Source organism: Pseudophryne corroboree, chromosome 5 (genome assembly GCF_028390025.1).
Source record: "Pseudophryne corroboree isolate aPseCor3 chromosome 5, aPseCor3.hap2, whole genome shotgun sequence".
Lineage (NCBI taxonomy): Eukaryota > Metazoa > Chordata > Amphibia > Anura > Myobatrachidae > Pseudophryne > Pseudophryne corroboree.
In genome coordinates, this window is record NC_086448.1 from 336,246,625 (window position 1) to 336,271,420 (window position 24,796).

Here is a 24,796-nt window from a genome sequence, read left to right on the forward strand (position 1 = left end):
GAGGATCCTGCAGAACTGATTGACCAAACTGAAGGTCCTCAGAGGCCAAAGTATCGAACTTGTAGAACTTACCAAACGTGTTCGAACCATACCAAGTAGCCGCTCGGCAAAGCTGTAAAGCCGAAACACCCCGGGCAGCCGACCAGGAAGAAAGCCTTCAGCTACAACACGTCTTGCTGACGCCAAGGCCAACAGGGTGACGGTCTTCCACGTAAGATATTTTACTTCAACCTCCTGTAAAACGTTCAAACCAGTCCGATTGGAGGAACTGCAGCACCAAATTGAGATCCCAAGGTGCCGTGGGAGGCACAAAGGGAGGCTGGATGTGCAGAACACCTTTCAAGAACGTCTGGACCTCAGGGAGAGAAGCAAAATGTTTTTGAAAGAAAATGGAATAGGCCGAAATCTGGACTTTTATGGAACCCAGTAATTAGTATTACATGAACCTTTTCCCTTTTTATTCTTTTTAGAATTTTTGGGATCAGAGGAAGTGGAGGAAACACATACACCATATGATAGACCCATGGAGTCATCAGAGCGTCTACCGACACTGCCTGTGCGTCTCTCGACCTGGAACAATACTGCTTGAGCTTCTTGTTGAGACGAGAGGCCATCATGTTGATTTGTGGATATTCCCATTGACGTGTCAAGCACCTGAACACTTCCGGGTGGAGGCGCCACTCCCCCGGGTGCAGGTCGTGTCTGATGAGGAAGTCTGCTTCCCAGTTGTCTACTCCCAATATGAAGACCGTGGACAGCGCCACGGCATTTTTTATTGCCCAGAGGAGAAGTCTTAACACCTCTAACACTGCTGCTCTGCTTTTCGTTCCGCCCTGTCGGTTTATATATGTCACTGCCATCACATTGTCCGACTGGACCTGAATGACCCGATCTTGAAAAAGATGGCCTGCAGAAGGGCGTTGTATATGGCCCTGAGTTCTAGATTGTTTATTGGAAGGATGACTTCTTGACTGGACCATCTTCCCTGAAACTGCACCCCCTGGGTGACTCCTCCCCAACCTCTGAGGCTTGCGTCCATGGTTAACAGGATCCAGTCCTGAATTCCGAACCTCCGACCCTCGACGAGGTGAGAAATCTGTAGCCACCACAGAAGGAAGATCCTGGCTTTTGGCGACAGACGGATCCTCTGGTGCATGTGAAGATGCGATCCGGACCATTTGTCCAACAGATCGAGCTGGAAGGGTCTTGCGTGAAACTTTCCGTATTGAAGCGCCTCATAAGAGGCCACCATTTTCCCCAGAAGGCGAATGCATAGATGCACAGATATCCAGGCTGGCTTCAGGACATCCCGATCCATCGACTGGATTACCAGTGCCTTTTTCAACGCAGGAACACTTTCTGCAACTCCGTGTCCAGTATCATTCCCAGTATCATATCTCCCTGGACGGCGCCTTTATCAGAAGATCGTCCAGGTATGGAATTATATTCACTCCCTGTTTGCGGAGTAGAAACATCATCTCTGCCATCACTTTGGTGAATACCCTTGGTGCCGTGGAGAGACCAAATGGCAGGGCCTGGAACTGGTAGTGACAGTCCTGCAGTGCAAACCGCAGATAAGCCTGATGGGGCAGCCAGATAAGCCTGATGAGGTAGCCAGATAAGCCTGATGAGGCAGCCAGATAAGCCTGATGAGGCAGCCAGATAAACCTGATGAGGCAGCCAGAACGGAATGTCAAGGTACGCATCCTTGATATCCAGAGACACTAGGAATTTCCCTTCCTCCAGACCGGAGATCACCGCTCTCAGAGACTCCATCTTGAACTTGAACACTCTTAAGAACGGGTTCAAGAACTTGAGGTTCAGAAACGGTCGTACCAAACCGTCCGGTTTCGGTACTATAAACAAGTTGTAATAGTACCCCTTGTTGTGCATATGAGGTGGAACTGGAACAATGACTTAAGTCTGTACCAGTTTTTGGAAGGCATGCTGTAAAGTTATACTTGCCTCTTGTGAAGCTGGTAAGCCTGATTTGAAGAATCTGTGAGGTGGGAGCTCTTGGAACTCCAGTCTGTAGCCCTGGTAAATAAGATCTTTGGCCCTCCCACCCACCCTTATGTTGTATAAACAAGACATGCACACTTTAACAAACCGATCATTTCAGCGACAGGGTCTGCCACACAACTGTGACTGAAATGACTGGTTGGTTTGGGCCCCCACCAAAAAAGAAGCAATCAATCTCTCCTTGCACAAACTGGCTCTACAGAGGCAAAATGTCCACCTCCTCCTCATCGTCCGATTCCTCGCCCCTTTCACTGTGTACATCCCCCTCCTCACAGATTATTAATTCGTCCCCACTGGAATCCACCATCTCAGGTCCCTGTGTACTTTCTGGAGGCAATTGCTGGTGAATGTCTCCACGGAGGAATTGATTATAATTCATTTTGATGAACATCATCTTCTCCACATTTTCTGGAAGTAACCTCGTACGCCGATTGCTGACAAGGTGAGCGGCTGCACTAAACACTCTTTCGGAGTACACACTGGAGGGTGGGCAACTTAGGTAAAATAAAGCCAGTTTCTGCAAGGGCCTCTAAATTGCCTTTTTCCTGCCAGTATACGTACGGACTGTCTGACGTGCCTACTTGGATGCGGTCACTCATATAATCCTCCACCATTCTTTCAATGGTGAGAGAATCATATGCAGTGACAGTAGACGACATGTCAGTAATAGTTGGCAGGTCCTTCAGTCCGGACCAGATGTCAGCACTCGCTCCAGACTGCCCTGCATCACCGCCAGCGGGTGGGCTCGGAATTCTTAGCCTTTTCCTCGCACCCCCAGTTGCGGGAGAATGTGAAGGAGGAGCTGTTGACGGGTCACGTTCCGCTTGACTTGACAATTTTCTCACCAGCAGGTCTTTGAACCTCTGCAGACTTGTGTCTGCCGGAAAGAGAGATACAACGTAGGTTTTAAATCTAGGATCGAGCACGGTGGCCAAAATGTAGTGCTCTGATTTCAACAGATTGACCACCCGTGAATCCTGGTTAAGCGAATTAAGGGCTCCATCCACAAGTCCCACATGCCTAGCGGAATCGCTCTGTTTTAGCTCCTCCTTCAATGTCCCCAGCTTCTTCTGCAACAGCCTGATGAGGGGAATGACCTGACTCAGGCTGGCAGTGTCTGAACTGACTTCACGTGTGGCAAGTTCAAAGGGTTGCAGAACCTTGCACAACGTTGAAATCATTCTCCACTGCGCTTGAGTCAGGTGCATTCCCCCTCCTTTGCCTATATCGTGGGAAGATGTATAGGCTTGAATGGCCTTTTGCTGCTCCTCCATCCTCTGAAGCATATAGAGGGTTGAATTCCACCTCGTTACCACCTCTTGCTTCAGATGATGGCAGGGCAGGTTCAGGACTGTTTGCTGGTGCTCCAGTCTTCGGCACGCGGTGGCTGAATGCCGAAAGTGGCCTGCAATTCTTCGGGCCACCGACAGCATCTCTTGCACGCCCCTGACGTTTTTTAAATAATTCTGCACCACCAAATTCAATGTATGTGCAAAACATGGGACGTGCTGGAATTTGCCCAGCTGTAATGCACGCACAATATTGGTGGCGTTGTCCGATGTCACAAATCCCCAGGAGAGTCCAATTGGGGTAAGCCATTCTGCGATGATGTTCCTCAGTTTCTGTAAGAGGTTGTCAGCTGTGTGCCTCTTCTGGAAAGTGGTGATACAAAGCGTAGCCTGCCTAGGAACGAGTTGGCGTTTGCGAGATGCTGCTACTGGTGCCGCCGCTGCTGTTCTTGCGGCGGGAGGCAATACATCTACCCAGTGGGCTGTCACAGTCATATAGTCCTGAGTCTGCCCTTCTCCACTTGTCCGTGGTAAAGTTGACATTGGGTACAACTGTATTTTTTAGGACACTGGTGACTCTTTTTCTGAGGTCTGTGTACATTTTTGGTATCGCCTGCCTAGAGAAATGGAACCTAGATGGTATTTGGTACCAGGGACACAGTACCTCAATCAAGTCTGTAGTTGCCTGTGAATTAACGGTGGATAACGGAAACACGTTTCTCACCGCCCAGGCTGCCAAGGCCTGAGTTATACGCTTTGCAGCAGGATGACTGCTGTGATATTTCATCTTCCTCGCAAAGGACTGTTGGACAGTCAATTGCTTACTGGAAGTAGTACAAGTGGTCTTCAGACTTCCCATCTGGGATGACTATCGACTCCCAGCAGCAACAACAGCAGCGCCAGCAGCAGTAGGCGTCACACTCAAGGATGCATCGGAGGAATCCCAGGCAGGAGAGGACTCGTCAGACTTGACAGTGACATGGCCTGCAGGTCTATTGGCTTTCCTGTGTAAGGAGGAAATTGACACTGAGGGAGTTGGTGGTGTGGTTTGCAGGAGCTTGGTTACAAGAGGAAGGGATTTAGTGGTCAGTGGACTGCTTCCGCTGTCATCCAAAGTTTTTGAACTTGTCACTGACTTATGATGAATGCGCTGCAGGTGACGTATAAGGGAGGATGTTCCGAGGTGGTTAACGTCCTTACCCCTACTTATTACAGCTTGACAAAGGCAACACACGGCTTGACACCTGTTGTCCGCATTTGTGTTAAAATAATTCCACACCGAAGAGGTGATTTTTTTTGTAATTTGACCAGGCATGTCAATGGCCATATTCGTCCCACGGACAACAGGTGTCTCCCCCGGGTGCCTGACTTAAACAAACCACCTCACCATCAGAATCCTCCTTGTCAATTTCCTCCTCAGCGCCAGCAACACCCATATCCTCATCCTGGTGTACTTCAACAGTGACATCTTCAATTTGACTATCAGGAACTGGACTGCGGGTGCTCCTTCCAGCACTTGCAGGGGGTGTGCAAATGGTGGAAGGCACCACCTCTTCCCGTCCAGTGTTGGGAAGGTCAGGCATCGCAGCCGACACAATTGGACTCTCCTTGGGGATTTGTGATTTGTGCTTTTGCAAGCTTAAGTCTTTTCATTTTTCTAGCGAGAGGATGAGTGCTTCCATCCTCATGTGAAGCTGAACCACTAGCCATGAACATAGGCCAGGGCCTCAGCCGTTCCTTGCCACTCCGTGTCGTAAATGGCATATTGGCAAGTTTACGCTTCTCCTCAGACGCTTTTAATTTTGATTTTTGGGTCATTTTACTGAACTTTTGGGTTTTGGATTTTACATGCTCTCTACTATGACATTGGGCATCGGCCTTGGCAGACAACGTTGATGGCATTTCATCGTCTCGGCCATGACTAGTGGCAGCAGCTTCAGCACGAGGTGGAAGTGGATCTTGATCTTCCCCTATTTTACCTTCCACATTTTTGTTCTCCATTTTTTAATGTGTGGATTATATGCCAGTATCAATAGCAATGGCCTACTACTATATATACTGCGCACAACTGAAATGCACCACAGGTATGGATGGATAGTATACTTGACGACACAGAGGTAGGTAGAGCAGTGGCCTACTGTACCGTACTGCTATATATTATATACTGGTGGTCAGCAAAATGTGCAAAACTGAAATGCACCACAGGTATGGATGGATAGTATACTTGACGACACAAAGGTAGGTAAAGCAGTGGCCTACTGTACCGTACTGCTATATATTATATACTGTTGGTCAGCAAACTGTGCAAAACTGAAATGCACCACAGGTATGGATGGATGGATAGTATACTTGACGACACAGAGGTAGGTAGAGCAGTGGCCTTCTGTACCGTACTCCTATATATTATATACTGGTGGTCAGCAAAATGATGCACTGTACTCCTACTATATACTACAATGCAGCACAGATATGGAGCGTTTTTCAGGCAGAGAACGTATAATACTGGTGGTCACTGGTCAGCAAAACTCTGCACTGTACTCCTCCTATATAATACTGCTGTTCCCCAGTCCCCACAAAAAAGCAGTGTGAGCACAGATATATGCAGCACACTGAGCACAGATTTCGAGCGTTTTTCAGGCAGACAACGTATACTGGTGGTCACTGGTCAGCAAAACTCTGCACTGTACTCCTCCTATATAATACTGCTGGTCCCCAGTCCCCACAAAAAAGCAGTGTGAGCACAGATATATGCAGCACACTGAGCACAGATATGGAGCGTTTTTCAGGCAGACAACGTATACTGGTGGTCACTGGTCAGCAAAACTCTGCACTGTACTCCTCCTATATAATACTGCTGGTCCCCAGTCCCCACAATAAAGCAGTGTGAGCACAGATATATGCAGCACACTGAGCACAGATATGGAGCGTTTTTCAGGCAGACAACGTATAATACTGGTGGTCACTGGTGGTCACTGGTCAGCAAAACTCTGCACTGTACTCCTCCTATATAATACTGCTGGTCCCCAGTCCCCACAAAAAAGCAGTGTGAGCACAGATATATGCAGCACACTGAGCACAGATATGGAGCGTTTTTCAGGCAGACAACGTATACTGGTGGTCACTGGTCAGCAAAACTCTGCACTGTACTCCTCCTATATAATACTGCTGGTCCCCAGTCCCCACAATAAAGCAGTGTGAGCACTGATATATGCAGCACACTGAGCACAGATATGGAGCGTTTTTCAGGCAGACAACGTATAATACTGGTGGTCACTGGTCAGCAAAACTCTGCACTGTACTCCTCCTATAATACTGCTGGTCCCCAGAATAAAGATATTTGCACTGCAGCCCCCTGAAACAAAGTGAGAGGACGCCAGCCACGTCCTCTCACTATCATTTCCAATGCACGAGTGAAAAATGGCGGCGACGCGCGGCTCCTTATATAGAATCCGAATCTCGCGAGAATCCGACAGCGGGATGATGACGTTCGGGCGCGCTCGGGTTAACCGAGCCATACGGGAGAATCCGAGTATGCCTCGGACCCGTGTAAAATGGGTGAAGTTCGGGGGGGTTCGGATTCCGAGGAACCGAACCCGCTCATCACTAGAATTTACCCACTCTGGTTCAACCCCGCTATTCTGGGAAGGTGAACTGAGTACCCAGTAGTGAGTCCCTGGTGAAGAGGAACACTCCGCTGTACAAGAAACACACTCTTTGCCTGACATAATGTAAATATGGCAGCACACACACACACACACACACACACACACACACACACACACACACACACACACACACAGGAAAAGGTTAAGCACAATTAACCCACAAAGAGTCCTTCAGGGAGACACAGTTATTTGGAGCCAACCCCCACTACGTTTTTATCGCTAATGCCAAGCTTAGCTGGGTCGCAGACTAAGTACCCTGATAGGGGACTTAGTACACTAATAATCACTCCCCACCTGCTATGACCCCCTTGGCATCACTGAGGTAATTTGGAGTCTCTCCGGAGGAGCTGCACGTCCCTGTCAGTCAGCGTCTGTATCCACTGCAGAGGGAAAATGGCACTGGTGAGCCGCTGGATCCGCTCATAATGAAGGCACCACCCCTTCAATAGCAGGCGGTCTTCCCGCTTTTTTTATACTGGCTGAGCTAATCTGGTGCTTAAAATGGAGAGAAAACAGTTTTTGCCAGTGTGGGTACAGTGTACTGAGACGCAGCTGTGTACTGTCTCTGGAGACGCATTCTGCCCCAGTTAGAAGCCGTGCGTCTCCATACCCTCATGCCACCATAATGGCCGGTGCCCCGCTAACCGGGACGCCGGCTTAGTACTCACCACTCTTTATTCTTCTTGCTCTGTTAGGGGTGGCGGTGTGCTCGCCGTGGTGGGGTTTGCGAATAGTTCCCTCAGGAGCTCAGTGTCCTGTCAGCGGGGAACAGGACCATAAACCCTTCAAGAGGTTAGGTGAGGTGAGGTTGGGCCGTCCCCCCTCCCCCCCTCCCAAGTCCCACGAAGCAGGCAGGCTGGTGCCATCCAGCCCTGCCTGAAAATAAAAAACATATAAAATAAATGCAGAAAACTCTTCAGGAGCTTCCATAAGCGTGACTGGCTCCTACGGGCACATTTTCTAAACGGAGTCTGGCAGGAGGGGCATAGAGGGAGGAGCCAGCCCACACTATCAAATTCTTAGAGTGCCCATGGCTCTTAGTGGACCCGTCTATACCTATGGTACTAAATGGAACCCCAGTATCCTCTAGGACGTTTGAGAAATATACTATATAGTTCTAGAAAAGTAAGAAAACACAGGCAAATAGGGAGTACCTTTGCTTCAATCTGCCTGTAACAAGAGACCCCATACACAGTCTTCCGCTCTCCACTTCTTGGAGGGAGGTGAAAAAATACAGTATCTATGGAGATTAAAGAGACGTTCATCAAGCATGGTCAATGGTTCAAAATATATAGATAGGTGAAAGAAGCATCCTGTTTGGGATTATCTGGCAGATCAAACATTAATAGTCAAATAATTATAAATGCCCTCAACAGCAAGTCACAATGAAACTAGAAAAATTCTGAGCTAAAGGATGAAAAGGGTAGAAGAAAAGCTGATAAAGAAACAAAATATGTGAATAATACAATATTGTAAGAGTAAACAATCACGTGACACTGAAGTATCCAAGATGATGCTCTGCACATAGTTCTGGTGAAACAATCTGGTGATTTAGTGTAATGGGGGGTACACACGGAGAGATCCGTGCTTAAAATCGAAGCAATCTGACTAGAAATTGAGCACGGATCTCTCCGTGTATATGCTCATAGCAATAGCGATGCGCGGTGCTATCGCTGACTCTGGTTAGATTGCTCATTTCACCGCTGGGTGAAATGAGAACCCCTCGCTCAGCACACATCGCGCTGAGTGCTGAGCAGGGGGAGAGATGTGTGCTGAGCAGTCTGTGCTAGATCTCTCAGCACACATCTAGCCCGTTTGTACGGGGCTTTAGGTTGTCACACAATCTTAACACACCCATCCACTAGGGATGCAGTCAATTTACCGTCTGTTGGCACCCCGGCATTCATGAGACCAACGCTGGAATCCCAAACACGGGCGGCTATTCCCACTCGGTTGGTGGGTCCACGCTACCAAGTGGAAACAGAACCTGCGGCGAGTAAAGCGAGACACCTGGCCCAATGCGTGGGGAGCTCGCAAGGAGACTCGCTGTGGGATTCCAGCAGGAGGGATGCTGCTGTCGATATAGTGACAGCCGGCATCCTGTCTGCTGGGATATCATATGTATCCCATCTACTGCCTATGACTTGCCACAATGGAAACACCGGTATTTTAGAGTATCGCATATCATGAGCGGTGAACTGCTTTCCAGCACTCCACAGTTTTACCCCGTGGGCCGGTATACTGTATTTACTAATAAATACAGAAGGTACTTTAACGAATTGTAACTTAAACATTTGTGTTACAATACAGCATTGAACTGTTGTGCTAGTTGTATTTGCATATTCCCTCATGATCACTAAATTGTATTGTAAAATTATGAAAGAAACAAAACATATGTAGCTTAATATAGACTCAATTTTCCCAATAAAACGGATCATCTGAAGTAACACTGGTCCCAATTAGTTAAGATAGAAATCTAATGTTCCAAAAATGTGTTTGTAGTGTGGGTGGAAACCAGAGGAGCCCCACACAAAACATGGAAGACTTAAACTGCCCGCATTAACAATATGAGGCAGCAATGCTAACATTGTGCCACCATGTCGCTCAATATGAATATTAGCAATCCTGCTGCATATGCATGATTAACATATCATTCTGTACAGGAAACAGGATGCTGTACTTTTGACACAATAAAGATTCATATTTAATATCCAGGGAATAAGAGTATAAAGACACTCTCTTCAATGTGGACGTGGCCATCCATACCTTCTTGGAAGTTGTGTGCACCATCTGGCAACGCAAGAAATGGCAAGTACTTCCACTCTTCAGGTAATATGTGGCTATCGTGCCCCTCTCCATAAATCAAGGGGGGGTAGGAGAACTCCACCTGTACAAAGACAAAGAATACATGAAGCAATTTAAAAAACACACTAGACGTGATGTGTCAAGAACTATTTTTCATATAAAGAATTTTAATATATTATGCTGCAATTGTAATTTCCATACATTATCACTTGTAATCCTTCCATGCAGTACACAGATTATGCTCCTCGCTTTGAGGATAACCTTCTGACAGTTACATGCAACACTACACAGAACATACTTCGTGTTCACTCTAGGCTGTTTTAGCAGGATGCCGCGCCCTGCCCGATTTTTAAAAGGCAAAATCCCCCCTGCCCCTTTTGCGGCGCCCTGCTAGAACAGCCGCCCGCTTCCTGCCCTCCCAGCGTGTAAAGATGCCATGCGCATGCGCACTGCATCCATTCACGCATTGGGAGAGAGCTGGGGGAAGCCCAGCACTGATGGAGGTGCTGGGCACGCCCCCAACAGTGACGTCGACAGCCACAGACGCCCTCTGTAGTAGCGTCTGACGGGGGCATGGCCATGACCCCTAATTTGCATGGCCGCTTCGCCGCGCACGCGCCAATGTGACCCCGGAATCCGGCGCCCTGCCCCTTCTTGATTCTAGAAGGAACACTACATACTGTATACAGAGCCACACACATATGGACATGCTCAGGCCTTCTCATTTACAACAAGTCATTATAATAGTCAGCGCAGTTCTGTTGCTGCCATATATATGACCTACTCTACTCTAGCACTCTAATGTCTCTTCTCTCCCTGACCTGCCTCTCCAGTTGTGAGTGTAATCTTACACATGCCTAAATTTTCTTTCTAGGTACATGCTGAGAACAACAACATAACCTGGCTTAGTACTCCCTATGTATCAGACCCACAGTGTTCACCACGGGTTGTGTAGGGGATCCAGGCGGTCAGAATAGAGACGCCGGTAATCCGACCTCTAGAATTCCGGCATAGGGGCGGACGCAACTAAGCCCCTAGCGGGCTCTGTGGCTTGCTGCGCTCGCTACAGGTTCTGTTCCCACTCCATGTGTGTCATGGACACCCAGGAGTGGGAACAGCTGTGGCAGTGCTGCCGTCATTCTAGCGGTCGGGATCCCGGTGTCTGTATTTTGACCGTCGGGATCCTGACTGCATACCTTCACCATTACAGACATGGCGGAAATTGAGTTCTATAGGATAATTTTACAAGGCCTGCTCCAATTTAGACATACGCCGTGGGAGTATTTATTACTCAGGACAGACACATACTTGTGCTCTGGAAAAAGTTGATGGAGTAAGGGGGAGGAAAGGAGGGGCCCCTTAACCCAGCAGCTCCAATACACTAGTTATAAACTCTATCAGTAGACAACTGTATTATCCAAAGTAAACCGTTAATGTATGTAATAAACAGGTGCTTGTTCCACTCACAAAGATTCCTTCACTATAATGCAGCCTCAGTGTGGGATGAATGGAAAGACTGGAGTGATCTTTGGTACTTTGATCGTAGCATTATTCTCTACAGGTCATTGGAGGGTGAAAATAAATATTCGAAGGTCCCGCCTTCCCAACTTGGATTGAAAAAAAAACATCTTGACAGGTTTTAGCACCCATTAAAGGAGGTTTTATCAAAAAAACAAAGCGAAAGGGACAGGTCTTTGAGTTTTAAGTACTCATGACCCTTAATTCTCAGTCATTAATTATGTAAAATAAAAAAATAAAAAACTGGTTTCTGGTGATGCAGCATGGATGGTGTAATGGTTAGCATTACTACCTCACAGCACTGAGGTCAAAGCCCTGTGTGGAGTTTGTATATTCTCCCCATACTTGCATGGGTTTCCTTCGGGTACTCCGGGTTCCTACCACAATCCAAAAATGAATCCTAGTGTGTAAGTATGTGCGTGTACATGGGTAGACTAGATGGGCCAAGTGAATCTTATTTGCAGTCACATTCTCTTTGTCTATCAGAGAGAGCAGGTGCCCAGGCCTCAGCTACTCTGCGGTTTATCAGGAAGTTAAGTAAGCAAAAACAGCTGCATAACTTACATGTTCTGGGTTAATGTTGAATTGCTTGCATATTCATTTCTATTTAGGCGCTTTTGTCTAAATACAGGTTGAGTATTCCATATCCAAATATTCCGAAATACGGAATATTCCGAAATATGGACTTTTTTGAGTGAGAGTGAGATAGTGAAATCTTTGTTTTTTGATGGCTCAATGTACACAAACTTTGTTTAATACACAAAAGTTATTAAAAATATTGTATTAAATGTCCTTCAGGCTGTGTGTATAAGGTGTATATGAAACATAAATGAATTGTGTGAATGTACACACACTTTGTTTAATGCACAAAGTTATAAAAAAATAAGAATTTACTCACCGGTAATTCTATTTCTCGTAGTCCGTAGTGGATGCTGGGACTCCGTAAGGACCATGGGGAATAGCGGCTCCGCAGGAGACTGGGCACAACTATAAAGAAAGCTTTAGGTCTACCTGGTGTACACTGGCTCCTCCCACTATGACCCTCCTCCAGACTTCAGTTAGGATACTGTGCCCGGAAGAGCTGACACAATAAGGAAGGATTTAGAATCCCGGGTAAGACTCATACCAGCCACACCAATCACACCGTATAACTCGTGATACAATACCCAGTTAACAGTATGACAACAACTGAGCCTCTCAACAGATGGCTCAACAATAACCCTTTAGTTAAACATAACTATATACAAGTATTGCAGACAATCCGCACTTGGGATGGGCGCCCAGCATCCACTACGGACTACGAGAAATAGAATTACCGGTGAGTAAATTCTTATTTTCTCTGACGTCCTAAGTGGATGCTGGGACTCCGTAAGGACCATGGGGATTATACCAAAGCTACCAAACGGGCGGGAGAGTGCGGATGACTCTGCAGCACCGAATGGGCAAACTCTATGTCCTCCTCAGCCAGGGTGTCAAACTGTAGAATTTAGCAAATGTGTTTGACCCCGACCAAGTAGCTGCTCGGCAAAGTTGTAAAGCCGAGACCCCTCGGGCAGCCGCCCAAGAAGAGCCCACCTTCCTCGTGGAATGGGCTTTCACTGATTTAGGATGCGGCAGTCCAGCCGCAGAATGTGCAAGCTGAATGGTACTACAGATCCAGCGAGCAATAGTCTGCTTTGAAGCAGGTGCACCCAACTTGTTGGGCGCATACAGGATAAATAGCGAGTCAGTCTTTCTGACTCCAGCTGTCCTGGAAACATAGATTTTCAGGGCCCTGACTACGTCCAACAACTTGGAAGCCTCCAAGTCTGTAGTAGCCGCAGGCACCACGATAGGTTGGTTCAGATGAAAAGCGGATACCACTTTAGGAAGAAACTGGGGACGAGTCCTCAATTCTGCCCTATCCATATGGAAAATCAGATAAGGGCTTTTACATGACAAAGCCGCCAATTCTGACACACGCCTGGCCGAAGCCAAGGCCAACAGCATGACCACTTTCCACGTGAGATATTTCAATTCCATGGTTTTAAGTGGCTCAAACCAATGTGACTTTAGGAAATCCAACACCACGTTGAGATCCCAAGGTGCCACTGGAGGCACAAAAGGGGGCTGAATATGCAGCACTCCCTTAACAAAAGTCTGAACTTCAGGTAGTGAAGCCAGTTCTCTCTGGAAGAAAATCGATAGAGCCGAAATCTGGACCTTAATGGAACCCAATTTTAGGCCCATAGTCACCCCTGACTGTAGGAAGTGCAGGAAACGGCCCAGCTGAAATTCCTCCGTTGGGGCCTTCCTGGCCTCACACCACGCAACATATTTTCGCCATATGCGGTGATAATGGTTTGCGGTTGCTTCTTTCCTAGCTTTAATCAGCGTAGAAATGACTTCCTCCGGAATGCCCTTTTCCTTCAGGATCCGGTGTTCAACCGCCGTGCCGTCAAACGCAGCCGCGGTAAGTCTTGGAACAGACAGGGCCCCTGCTGCAGCAGGTCCTGTCTGAGCGGCAGAGGCCATGGGTCCTCTGACATCATTTCTTGAAGTTCCGGGTACCAAGCTCTTGACCTGGCGCAATATCTTGCTAGCATTTTGTTTAGGCGGGACGCCATCATGTCCACCTGTGGCCTTTCCAAACGGTTTACAATCAGTTGGAAGACTTCTGGATGAAGTCCCCACTCTCCCGGGTGGAGGTCGTGCCTGCTGAGGAAGTCTGCTTCCCAGTTGTCCACTCCCGGAATGAACACTGCTGACAGTGCTAACACGTGATTTTCCGCCCATCGGAGAATCCTTGTGGCTTCTGCCATCGCCGTCCTGCTTCTCGTGCCGCCCTGTCGGTTTACATGGGCGACCGCCGTGATGTTGTCTGACTGGATCAGTACCGGCTGGTTTTGAAGCAGGGGTTTTGCCTGACTTAGGGCATTGTAAATGGCCCTCAGCTCCAGAATATTTATGTGCAGGGAAGTCTCCTGACTTGACCATAGCCCTTGGAAGTTTCTTCCCTGTGTGACTGCCCCCCAGCCTCGAAGGCTGGCATCCGTGGTCACCAGGACCCAGTCCTGTATGCCGAATCTGCGGCCCTCTTGAAGATGAGCACTCTGCAGCCACCACAGCAGTGACACCCTGGTCCTTGGAGACAGGGTTATCAGCCGATGCATCTGAAGATGCGATCCGGACACCTTGTCCAACAAGTCCCACTGAAAGGTTCTTGCATGGAACCTGTCGAATGGAATTGCTTCGTAGGAAGCTACCATCTTTCCCAGGATCCGCGTGCAGTGATGCACCTACACCTGTTTTGGTTTTAGGAGGCCTCTGACTAGAGATGACAGCTCCTTGGCCTTCTCCTCCGGGAGAAACACTTTTCTGTTCTGTGTCCAGAACCATCCCCAGGAACAGTAGACGTGTCGTCGGAACCAGCTGTGACTTTGGAATATTCAGAATCCAACCGTGCTGTTGTAGCACCTCCCGAGATAGTGCTACCCCGACCAACAACTGCTCCCTGGACCTCGCCTTTATCAGGAGATCGTCCAAGTACGGGATAATTAAAACCCCCTTCTTTCGAAGGAGTATCATCATTTCGGCCATTACCTTGGTAAAGACCCTCGGAGCCGTGGATAGACCGAACGGCAACGTCTGGAATTGGTAATGACAATCCTGTACCACAACTCTGAGGTACTCCTGGTGAGGATGGTAAATGGGGACATGCAGGTAAGCATCCTTGATGTCCAGTGATACCATGTAATCCCCTTCGTCCAGGCTTGCAATAACCGCCCTGAGCGATTCCATCTTGAACATGAATTTTTTTATATACGTGTTCAAGGATTTCAAATTTCAAATGGGTCTCACCGAACCGTCCGGTTTCGGTACCACAAACATTGTAGAATAGTAACCCCGTCCTTGTTGAAGTAGGGGCACCTTTACTATCACCTGCTGGGAATACAGCTTGTGAATTGCCTCTAACACTGCCTCCCTGCCTGAGGGAGTTGTTGGCAAGGCAGATTTGAGGAAACGGCGGGGGGGAGACGTGAATTGCCTCTAACACTGCCTCCCTGCCTGAGGGAGTTGTTGGCAAGGCAGATTTGAGGAAACGGCGGGGGGGAGACGTCTCGAATTCCAGCTTGTACCCCCGAGATACTACTTGGAAGATCCAGGGATCCACCCGTGAGAGAGCCCACTGATCGCTGAAATTTTTGAGACGGGCCCCCACCGTACCTGGCTCCATAACCCTCTGCTGGCAGAAATGGACATTGCACTTATTTTAGATGCCAGCCGGCAAATATCCCTCTGTGCATCCCTCATGTATAAGAGTGCGTCTTTAATATGCTCTACGGTTAGCAATATAGTGTCCCTGTCTAGGGTATCAATATTTTCCGACAGGGAATCTGACCACGCAGCTGCAGCACTGCACATCCATGCTGAAGCAATAGCTGGTCTCAGTATAACACCTGTGTGTGTATATATAGACTTCAGGATAGCCTCCTGCTTTCTATCAGCAGATTCCTTCAGGGCGGCCGTATCCGGAGACGGTAGTGCCACCTTCTTTGACAAGCGTGTGAGCGCTTTATCCACCCTAGGGGATGTTTCACAACGTGACCTATCCTCTGGCGGGAAAGGGTACGCCATTAGTAACCTCTTAGAAATTACCAGTTTCTTATCGGGGGAAGCCCACGCTTCTTCACACACTTCATTTAATTCCTCAGATGGAGGAAAAACCACTGGTAGTTTTTTCTCTCCAAACATAATACCCTTTTTTGTGGTACCCGGGGTAACATCAGAAATATGCAACACATTTTTCATTGCCTCAATCATATAACGTGTGGCCCTATTGGAAGATACATTAGTCTCATCGTCGTCGACACTGGATTCAGTATCCGTGTCGACATCTGTGTCTGTCATCTGAGGTAGCGGGCGTTTTAGAGCCGCTGATGGCTTTTGAGACGCCTGGGCAGGCACAGGCTGAGAAGCCGGCTGTCCCATATTTGGTATGTCGTCAAACCTTTTATGCAAGGAGTCGACGCGGTCGCGTAATTCCTTCCACAGAACCATCCACTCAGGTGTCGACCCCGCAGGGGGTGACATCACATTTATCGGCATCTGCTCCGCCTCCACATAAGCCTTCTCATCAAACATGTCGACACAGCCGTACCGACACACCGCATACACACAGGGAATGCTCTGACAGAGGATAGGACCCCACAAAGCCCTTTGGGGAGACAGAGAGAGAGTATGCCAGCACACACCAGAGCGCTATATAACACAGGGATCCCACTATAAATTTGTGTTTTTTCCCTTATAGCTGCTTATATATATATATATATATATATATATATATATATATATATATATATATATATATATATATATATATATATATATATATATAATAAGATTTTACTTACCGATAAATCTATTTCTCGGAGTCCGTAGTGGATGCTGGGGTTCCTGAAAGGACCATGGGGAATAGCGGCTCCGCAGGAGACAGGGCACAAAAAAGTAAAGCTTTTACCAGATCAGGTGGTGTGCACTGGCTCCTCCCCCCATGACCCTCCTCCAGACTCCAGTTAGGTACTGTGCCCGGACGAGCGTACACAATAAGGGAGGCAATTTGAATCCCGGGTAAGACTCATACCAGCCACACCAATCACACCGTACAACTTGTGATCTAACCCCAGTTAACAGTATGATAACAGAAAGAGCCTCTTAAAGATGGCTCCTTAACAATATAACCCGAATTTGTTAACAATAACTATGTACAATTTATGCAGATAATCCGCACTTGGGATGGGCGCCCAGCATCCACTACGGACTCCGAGAAATAGATTTATCGGTAAGTAAAATCTTATTTTCTCTATCGTCCTAGTGGATGCTGGGGTTCCTGAAAGGACCATGGGGATTATACCAAAGCTCCCAAACGGGCGGGAGAGTGCGGATGACTCTGCAGCACCGAATGAGAGAATTCCAAGTCCTCTTTTGCCAGGGTATCAAATTTGTAGAATTTTACAAACGTGTTTTCCCCCGACCACGTAGCTGCTCGGCAGAATTGTAATGCCGAGACCCCTCGGGCAGCCGCCCAAGATGAGCCCACCTTCCTTGTGGAATGGGCCTTAACAGATTTAGGCTGTGGCAGGCCTGCCACAGAATGAGCAAGTTGAATTGTGTTACAAATCCAACGAGCAATCGTCTGCTTAGAAGCAGGGGCACCCAACTTGTTGGGTGCATATAGTATCAACAGCGAGTCAGATTTTCTGACTTCAGCCGTCCTTGAAATGTATATTTTTAAGGCTCTGACAACGTCCAACAACTTGGAGTCCTCCAAGTCGCCAGTGGCCGCAGGCACCACAATAGGTTGGTTCAGGTGAAACGCTGATACCACCTTAGGGAGAAAATGCGGACGAGTCCTCAGTTCTGCCCTATCCGAATGGAAGATTAGATAAGGGCTTTTATAAGATAAAGCCGCCAATTCAGATACTCTCCTGGCGGAAGCCAGGGCCAGTAACATAGTCACTTTCCATGTGAGATATTTAAAATCCACCTTTTTCAATGGTTCAAACCAATGGGATTTGAGGAAATCTAAAACTACATTTAGATCCCACGGTGCCACCGGAGGCACCACAGGAGGCTGTATATGCAGTACTCCTTTAACAAAAGTCTGTACCTCAGGAACTGAGGCCAATTCTTTTTGGAAGAATATTGACAGGGCCGAAATTTGAACCTTAATAGATCTCAATTTGAGACCCATAGACAATCCTGATTGTAGGAAATGTAGGAAACGACCCAGTTGAAATTCCTCCGTCGGAACACTCCGATCCTCGCACCACGCGACATATTTTCGCCAAATGCGGTGATAATGTTTCGCGGTGACTTCCTTCCTTGCCTTAATCAAGGTAGGAATGACTTCTTCTGGAATGCCTTTCCCTTTTAGGATCTGGCGTTCAACCGCCATGCCGTCAAACGCAGCCGCGGTAAGTCTTGAAAGAGACAGGGACCCTGTTGTAGCAGGTCCCTTCTCAGAAGTAGAGGGCACGGGTCGTCCGTGACCAACTCTTGAAGTTCCGGGTACCAAGTCCTTCTTGGCCAATCCGGAGCCACTAGTATTGTTCTTACTCCTCCTCACCGTATAATCTTCAATACCTTTGGTATGAGAGGCAGAGGAGGAAACACATATACTGATTTGTACACCCAAGGTGTTACCAGTGCGTCCACAGCTATTGCCTGTGGATCTCTTGACCTGGCGCAATACTTGTCCAGTTTCTTGTTGAGGCGAGACGCCATCATGTCTACCATTGGTCTTTCCCAACAGTTTATTAGCATGTGGAAGACTTCTGGATGAAGACCCCCCTCTCCCGGGTGAATATCGTGTCTGCTGAGGAAGTCTGCTTCCCAGTTGTCCACGCCCGGGAAGAACACTGCTGACAGTGCTATTACGTGATTCTCCGCCCAGCGAAGAATCTTGGCAGCTTCTGCCATTGCACTCCTGCTTCTTGTGCCGCCCTGTCTGTTTACATGGGCGACCGCCGTGATGTTGTCCGACTGAATCAACACCGGTTTTCCTTGCAGGAGTGGTTCCGCCTGGCTTAGAGCATTTTAGATTGCTCTTAGTACCAGAATGTTTATGTGAAGAGACTTTTCCAGGTTCGTCCATACCCCCTGGAAGTTTCTTCCTTGTGTGACTGCTCCCCAACCTCTCAGGCTGGCGTCCGTGGTCACCAGGATCAAATCCTGTATGCCGAATCTGCGGCCCTCCAATAGATGAGCCTTTTGCAACCACCACAGAAGATATACCCTTGTCCTTGGCGACAGGGTTATTCGCAGGTGCATCTGAGGATGCGACCCTGACCATTTGTCCAACAGATCCCTTTGGAAAATTCTTGCATGGAATCTGCCGAATGGAATTGCTTCGTAAAAAGCCACCATTTTTCCCAGGACTCTTGTGCATTGATGTACAGACACCTTTCCTGGTTTTAGGAGGTTCCTGACAGGTCGGATAACTCCTTGGCTTTTTCCTCGGGAAGAAAAACCTTTTTCTGAACCGTGTCCAGAATCATCCCTAGGAACAGCAGACGTATCGTCGGAAAACAGCTGCGATTCTTGGAATATTTAGAATCCAGTCGTGCCGTCGAAGAACTACTTTAGATAGTGCTCTTCCGACCTCCAACTGTTCTCTGGAACTTGCCCTTTTTAGGTCGTGCAAGTAAGGGATAATTTAGATGCCTTTTTTCTTTGAAGAAACATCTTTTCGGCCATTACCTTGGTAAAAAGGCCCGGGGTGCCGTGGATAATTCAAACGGCATCGTCTGAAACTGATATTGACAGTTCTGTACCACGAACCAGAGGTACCCTTGATGAGAAGGACAAAATTTGGACATGGCGGTAATCCTTGATGTCCAGGGACACCATATAGTCCCCTTTTTTCCGGTTCGCTATCACTGCTCTGAGTGACTTTATCTCGATTTGAACCTTTTATGTAAGTGTTCAAAACATTTTAGATTTAGACTATGTGTCACCAAGCCGTCTGGCTTCAGTACCACAATATAGTGTGGAAAAATAATACCCTTTTCCTTGTCGTAGGAGGGGTACTTTGATTATCACCTGCTGGATATACAGCTTGTGAATTGTTTCCAATGCTGCCTCCCTGTCGGAGGGAGCCGTTGGTAAAGCAGACTTCAGGAACCTGCGAGGAGAAGATGTCTCGACTCTCCAATCTTTACCCCTGGGATAATACTCGTACGATCTAGGGGTCAACTTGCGAGTGATCCCACTGCGCCCTGAGACTCTTGAGACTACCCCCCCACCTTGAGTCCGCTTGCACGGCCCCAGCGTCATGCTGAGGACTTGGCAGACGCGGTGGAGGGCTTCTTTTCCTGGGAAAGGGCTGCCTGCTGCAGTCTACTTCCCTTACCTCTATGTCTGGGCAGATATGACTGGCCTTTTGCCTGCATGCCCTCATGGGAAAGGAAAGATTGAGGCTGAAAAGACGGTGTCTTTTTTAGCTGAGATGTAACTTGGGGTAAAAAAGGTTGGATTTCCCAGCTGTTGCTGTGGTCCCCAGGTCCGATGGACCGACCCCCAAATAACTCCTTCCCTTTATACAGCAATACTTCCATCTGCCGTATGGGATCTGTATCACCTGACCACTGTCGTGTCCCTGACATCTTCTGGGAGATATGGACAACGCACTTATCTTGATGCCAGAGAGCAAATATCCCTCTGTGCATCTCACATACATATATATAGAATGCATCCTATTAAATGCTCTACATGAATAAAATATTTTCAGTCAGGGAATCCGACCAAGCCAACCCAGCACTGCATCTCCAGGCTGATGGCGATCGCTGGTCGCAGTATAACCACCGTATGTGTGTATATACTTTTTAGGATATTTTTCCAGCTTCCTATCAGCTGGCTCCTTGAGGGCGGCCGTATCTGGAGACGGTAACGCCACTTGATAAGCGTGTGAGCGCCTTATCACCCTAAGGGGTGTTTCCCAACGTACCCTAATTTCTGGCGGGAAAAGGTATAACGCCAATATTTGCTATCGGGGTAACCCTACGCATCATCACACACTTCATTTTATTTTATCTGATTCAGGAAAAACTACAGGTAGTTTTTTCACTCCCACATAATACCCTTTCTTGTGGTACTTGTAGTATCAGAAACACGTAACACCTCCTTCATTGCCCTTAACGTGTGGCCCTAATGAGAAATACGTTTGTTTATTCACCGTCGACACTGTATTCAGTGTCCGTGTCTGTGTCTGTGTCGACCGACTGAGGTAAATGGGCGTTTTTAAAACCCCTGACGGTGTTTCTGAGACGCCTGGACCGGTCCTAATAGATTGTCGGCCGTCTCATGTCGTCAACCGACCTTGCAGCGTGTTGACATTCTCACGTAATTCTCTAAATAAGCCATCCATTCCGGTGTCGACTCCCTAGAGAGTGACATCACCATTACAGGCAATTTCTCCGCCTCCTCACCAACATCGTCCTCATGCATGTCGACACACACGTACCGACACACAGCACACACACCGGGAATGCTCTGACAGAGGACAGGACCCACTAGCCCTTTGGGGAGACAGAGGGAGAGTCTGCCAGCACACACCAAAAACGCTATAATTATATAGGGACAACCTTATATAAGTGTTTCTCCCTTATAGCATCTTTTATATATATACAATATCGCCAAAATCAGTGCCCCCCCTCTCTGTTTTAACCCTGTTTCTGTAGTGCAGTGCAGGGGAGAGCCTGGGAGCCTTCTCTCCAGCTTTTCTGTGAGAGAAAATGGCGCTGTGTGCTGAGGAGATAGGCCCCGCCCCTTTTTCGGCGGGCTCGTCTCCCGCTATTTTTGAAGTTAGGCAGGGGTTAAATATCTCCATATAGCCTCTGTGGGCTATATGTGAGGTATTTTTTTGCCTCTAATAAGGTTTTTATTTGCCTCTCAGAGCGCCCCCCCCAGCGCTCTGCACCCTCAGTGACTGTTGTGTGAAGTGTGCTGAGAGGAAAATGGCGCACAGCTGCAGTGCTGTGCGCTACCTTTATGAAGACTCAGGAGTCTTCAGCCGCCGATTTTGGACCTCTTCTCTCTTCAGCGTCTGCAAGGGGGCCGGCGGCGCGGCTCCGGTGACCATCCAGGCTGTACCTGTGATCGTCCCTCTGGAGCTAGTGTCCAGTAGCCAAGCAGCAAATCCACTCTGCACGCAGGTGAGTTCACTACTTCTCCCCTAAGTCCCTCGTTGCAGTGATCCTGTTGCCAGCAGGACTCACTGTAAAGTAAAAAACCTAAGCTAAACTTTCTCTAAGCAGCTCTTTAGGAGAGCCACCTAGATTGCACCCTTCTCGTTCGGGCACAAAATCTAACTGGAGTCTGGAGGAGGGTCATGGGGGGAGGAGCCAGTGCACACCACCTGATCTGGTAAAAGCTTTACTTTTTTGTGCCCTGTCTCCTGCGGAGCCGCTATTCCCCATGGTCCTTTCAGGAACCCCAGCATCCACTAGGACGATAGAGAAATATATATATATATATACACACACACACACACACACACACACACACACACACATATATACACACACACACACACACTGCGCCTAAATTTAGTGCCCCCCTCTCTTTTTTACCCTTATGTAGCTTGACACTGCAGGGGAGAGCCAGGGAGCGTCCCTTCCAGCGGAGCTGTGAGGGAAAAATGGCGCCAGTGTGCTGAGGGAGATGGCCCCGCCCCTTTTCCGGCAGACTTCTCACGCTTTTTCTGGAATTCTGGCAGGGGTATTTTTACACCTATATAGCCTTCCTGACTATATATGGTGTAGATTTGCCAGCCAAGGTGTATTATATTGCCCTCAGGGCGCCCCCCCCCCAGCGCCCTGCACCCATCAGTGACCGGAGTGTGAGGTGTGCATGAGGAGCAATGGCGCACAGCTGCAGTGCTGTGCGCTACCTTGTTGAAGACAGAAGTCTTCTGCCGCCGATTTTCCGGAACACTTCTTGCTTCTGGCTCTGTAAGGGGGCCGGCGGCGCGGCTCCGGGACCGAACGATCGAGGTCGGGTCCTGTGTTCGATCCCTCTGGAGCTAATGGTGTCCAGTAGCCTAAGAAGCCCAAGCTACCACCAGTTAGGTAGGTTCGCTTCTTCTCCCCTTAGTCCCTCGCTGCAGTGAGTCTGTTGCCAGCAGATCTCACTGTAAAATAAAAAAACTAAAATATACTTTCTTTCTAGGAGCTCAGGAGAGCCCCTAGTGTGCATCCAGCTCAGCCGGGCACAAGATTCTAACTGAAGTCTGGAGGAGGATCATAGTGGGAGGAGCCAGTGCACACCAGTTAGACCTAAAGCTTTCTTTAAAGTTGTGCCCAGTCTCCTGCGGAGCCGCTATTCCCCATGGTCCTTACGGAGTCCCAGCATCCACTTAGGACGTCAGAGAAATATTGGCTAAAATTACCTTCAGGCTGTGTGTATATGGTGTATATGAAACATAAATGCATTCTGTGCTTAGATTTAGGTCCCATCACCATGATATCTCATTATGGTATGCACTTATCCCAAAATACGGAAAAATCCCATATCCAAAATACCTCTGTTCCCAAGCATTTTGGATAAGGGAGACTCAACCTGTACTCTCTCTACAAGCACTTTATTTTATTGGTTGGCTCATTGTGTGGACCTACCAAGCAGCAGGACATTATTAGTATAGAAGGGTTACTCCTACCTGCTTTAAAGTCCTGCTTTTAAAATCATGTGATGGGAGTTTAAAATTTAATTTACAGTAAAATGGTTTACGTTCCAAAAAACAAAAAAAAATCCACTAGCTTAAATTCAGGTAAGACACATACCCCTCTCTGCTTAACATCTATGTACCAGCAAAATTCACACTCTTTCATAAGCCTCCACACTCAGCCACACACCAACCTGCTGCATTTCTTGCCATTCAAGTTACTTGTACCCACTTCATGCAAATTCCTCTATTAAACATTATATTTCTCCTCCACCATATTTGATTGCAAGCTCCATGCATGCTTCTGGTGGTGTTACGCCTTTTAAAGGGTATCCGGTTGATAGACAGTGTCTAGTTAGGATAGTCAATAGATAGACATTAGGGCGACGGGGTCAAAAGGTCGACATGAAAATGTCGACAGGGTCAAAGGGTCGACGTGGAAAGAGAGAGACTTTTTTTTACATTTAACATGTTTTTGGACTATTTCATACCTTTCTCTATCCATGTCGGCATAGAGTTGGCTATAAACCTTGTGGCGAGCGCAGCGAGCCACCGAACCCGAAGCGTGGCGAGCTAAGCGAGCCCCACGAGGGTATGCCTTACTACAATTGGGGGTCCCAGGTGACAAAACTATCCACACAAACCACAAAAATGCAAAAAACAGGGTGTCTACCTTTTTTCATGTCGACCATTTTCATCTTGTTGACCTTTTTGACCATCGACCTTTTTGACCCTGTCGACCTAATGTCTGTCTAACATATGGTGTCTAGCTATTGACTGTCTAACTAGACACTATCTATCTATTATACCACACCCCTTTTAAAGTGTACTGTACTTCACCTGCTGCTTAACTTTGTGATGTGCTGTGCTTGAACACACTGCATAATTAGTACAACACCTTATAAATATACAATCATTTTAAATATATATAAGTATTGGTTAAAGACAAACTTATGTAAAAGGTGTTTGCTGCAGTGTTAAGAGAAGCCCCAGGCTACAACTGATCTCAGGCAGGCGGTAAACAGTATGCAATCTTGCAACAGATCTCAACAAGGGAGGGATTATATTTGAAACCTCACCCATGCACCTCACATGCCCCGCAAGAGACAGCTCAAGTGCACAAAAACATTACAACAGGACAGCACAAAATATCCTTCTACAAATCTGTGTTTCGCCATATCTGTGGTTTCATAAGAGACATGCAGTAGTTGAAGAATTCCATCACAGTTTAAATATCTGCATTTGGCAATTAATAATCACAGACAAATGCTTTGAGAATAAATTTCCAATAACAC

At 47.7% G+C, this 24,796-nt stretch overlaps 1 protein-coding gene across 1 annotated transcript in view; it reads right to left on the reverse strand.

The window, feature by feature from the left end:
- Positions 1-24,796, reverse strand: part of AVL9 (AVL9 cell migration associated) — a 245,175-nt gene that overhangs the window by 132,761 nt on the left and 87,618 nt on the right. Inside the window, exons 2-3 of the mRNA XM_063922557.1 lie at positions 9,743-9,863; positions 8,131-8,216 (exon numbers count right to left, since the gene is read on the reverse strand). Of these exons, the coding sequence (XP_063778627.1) occupies positions 8,131-8,216; positions 9,743-9,863 (207 nt within the window). The remainder of the gene's footprint in view (positions 1-8,130; positions 8,217-9,742; positions 9,864-24,796) is intronic.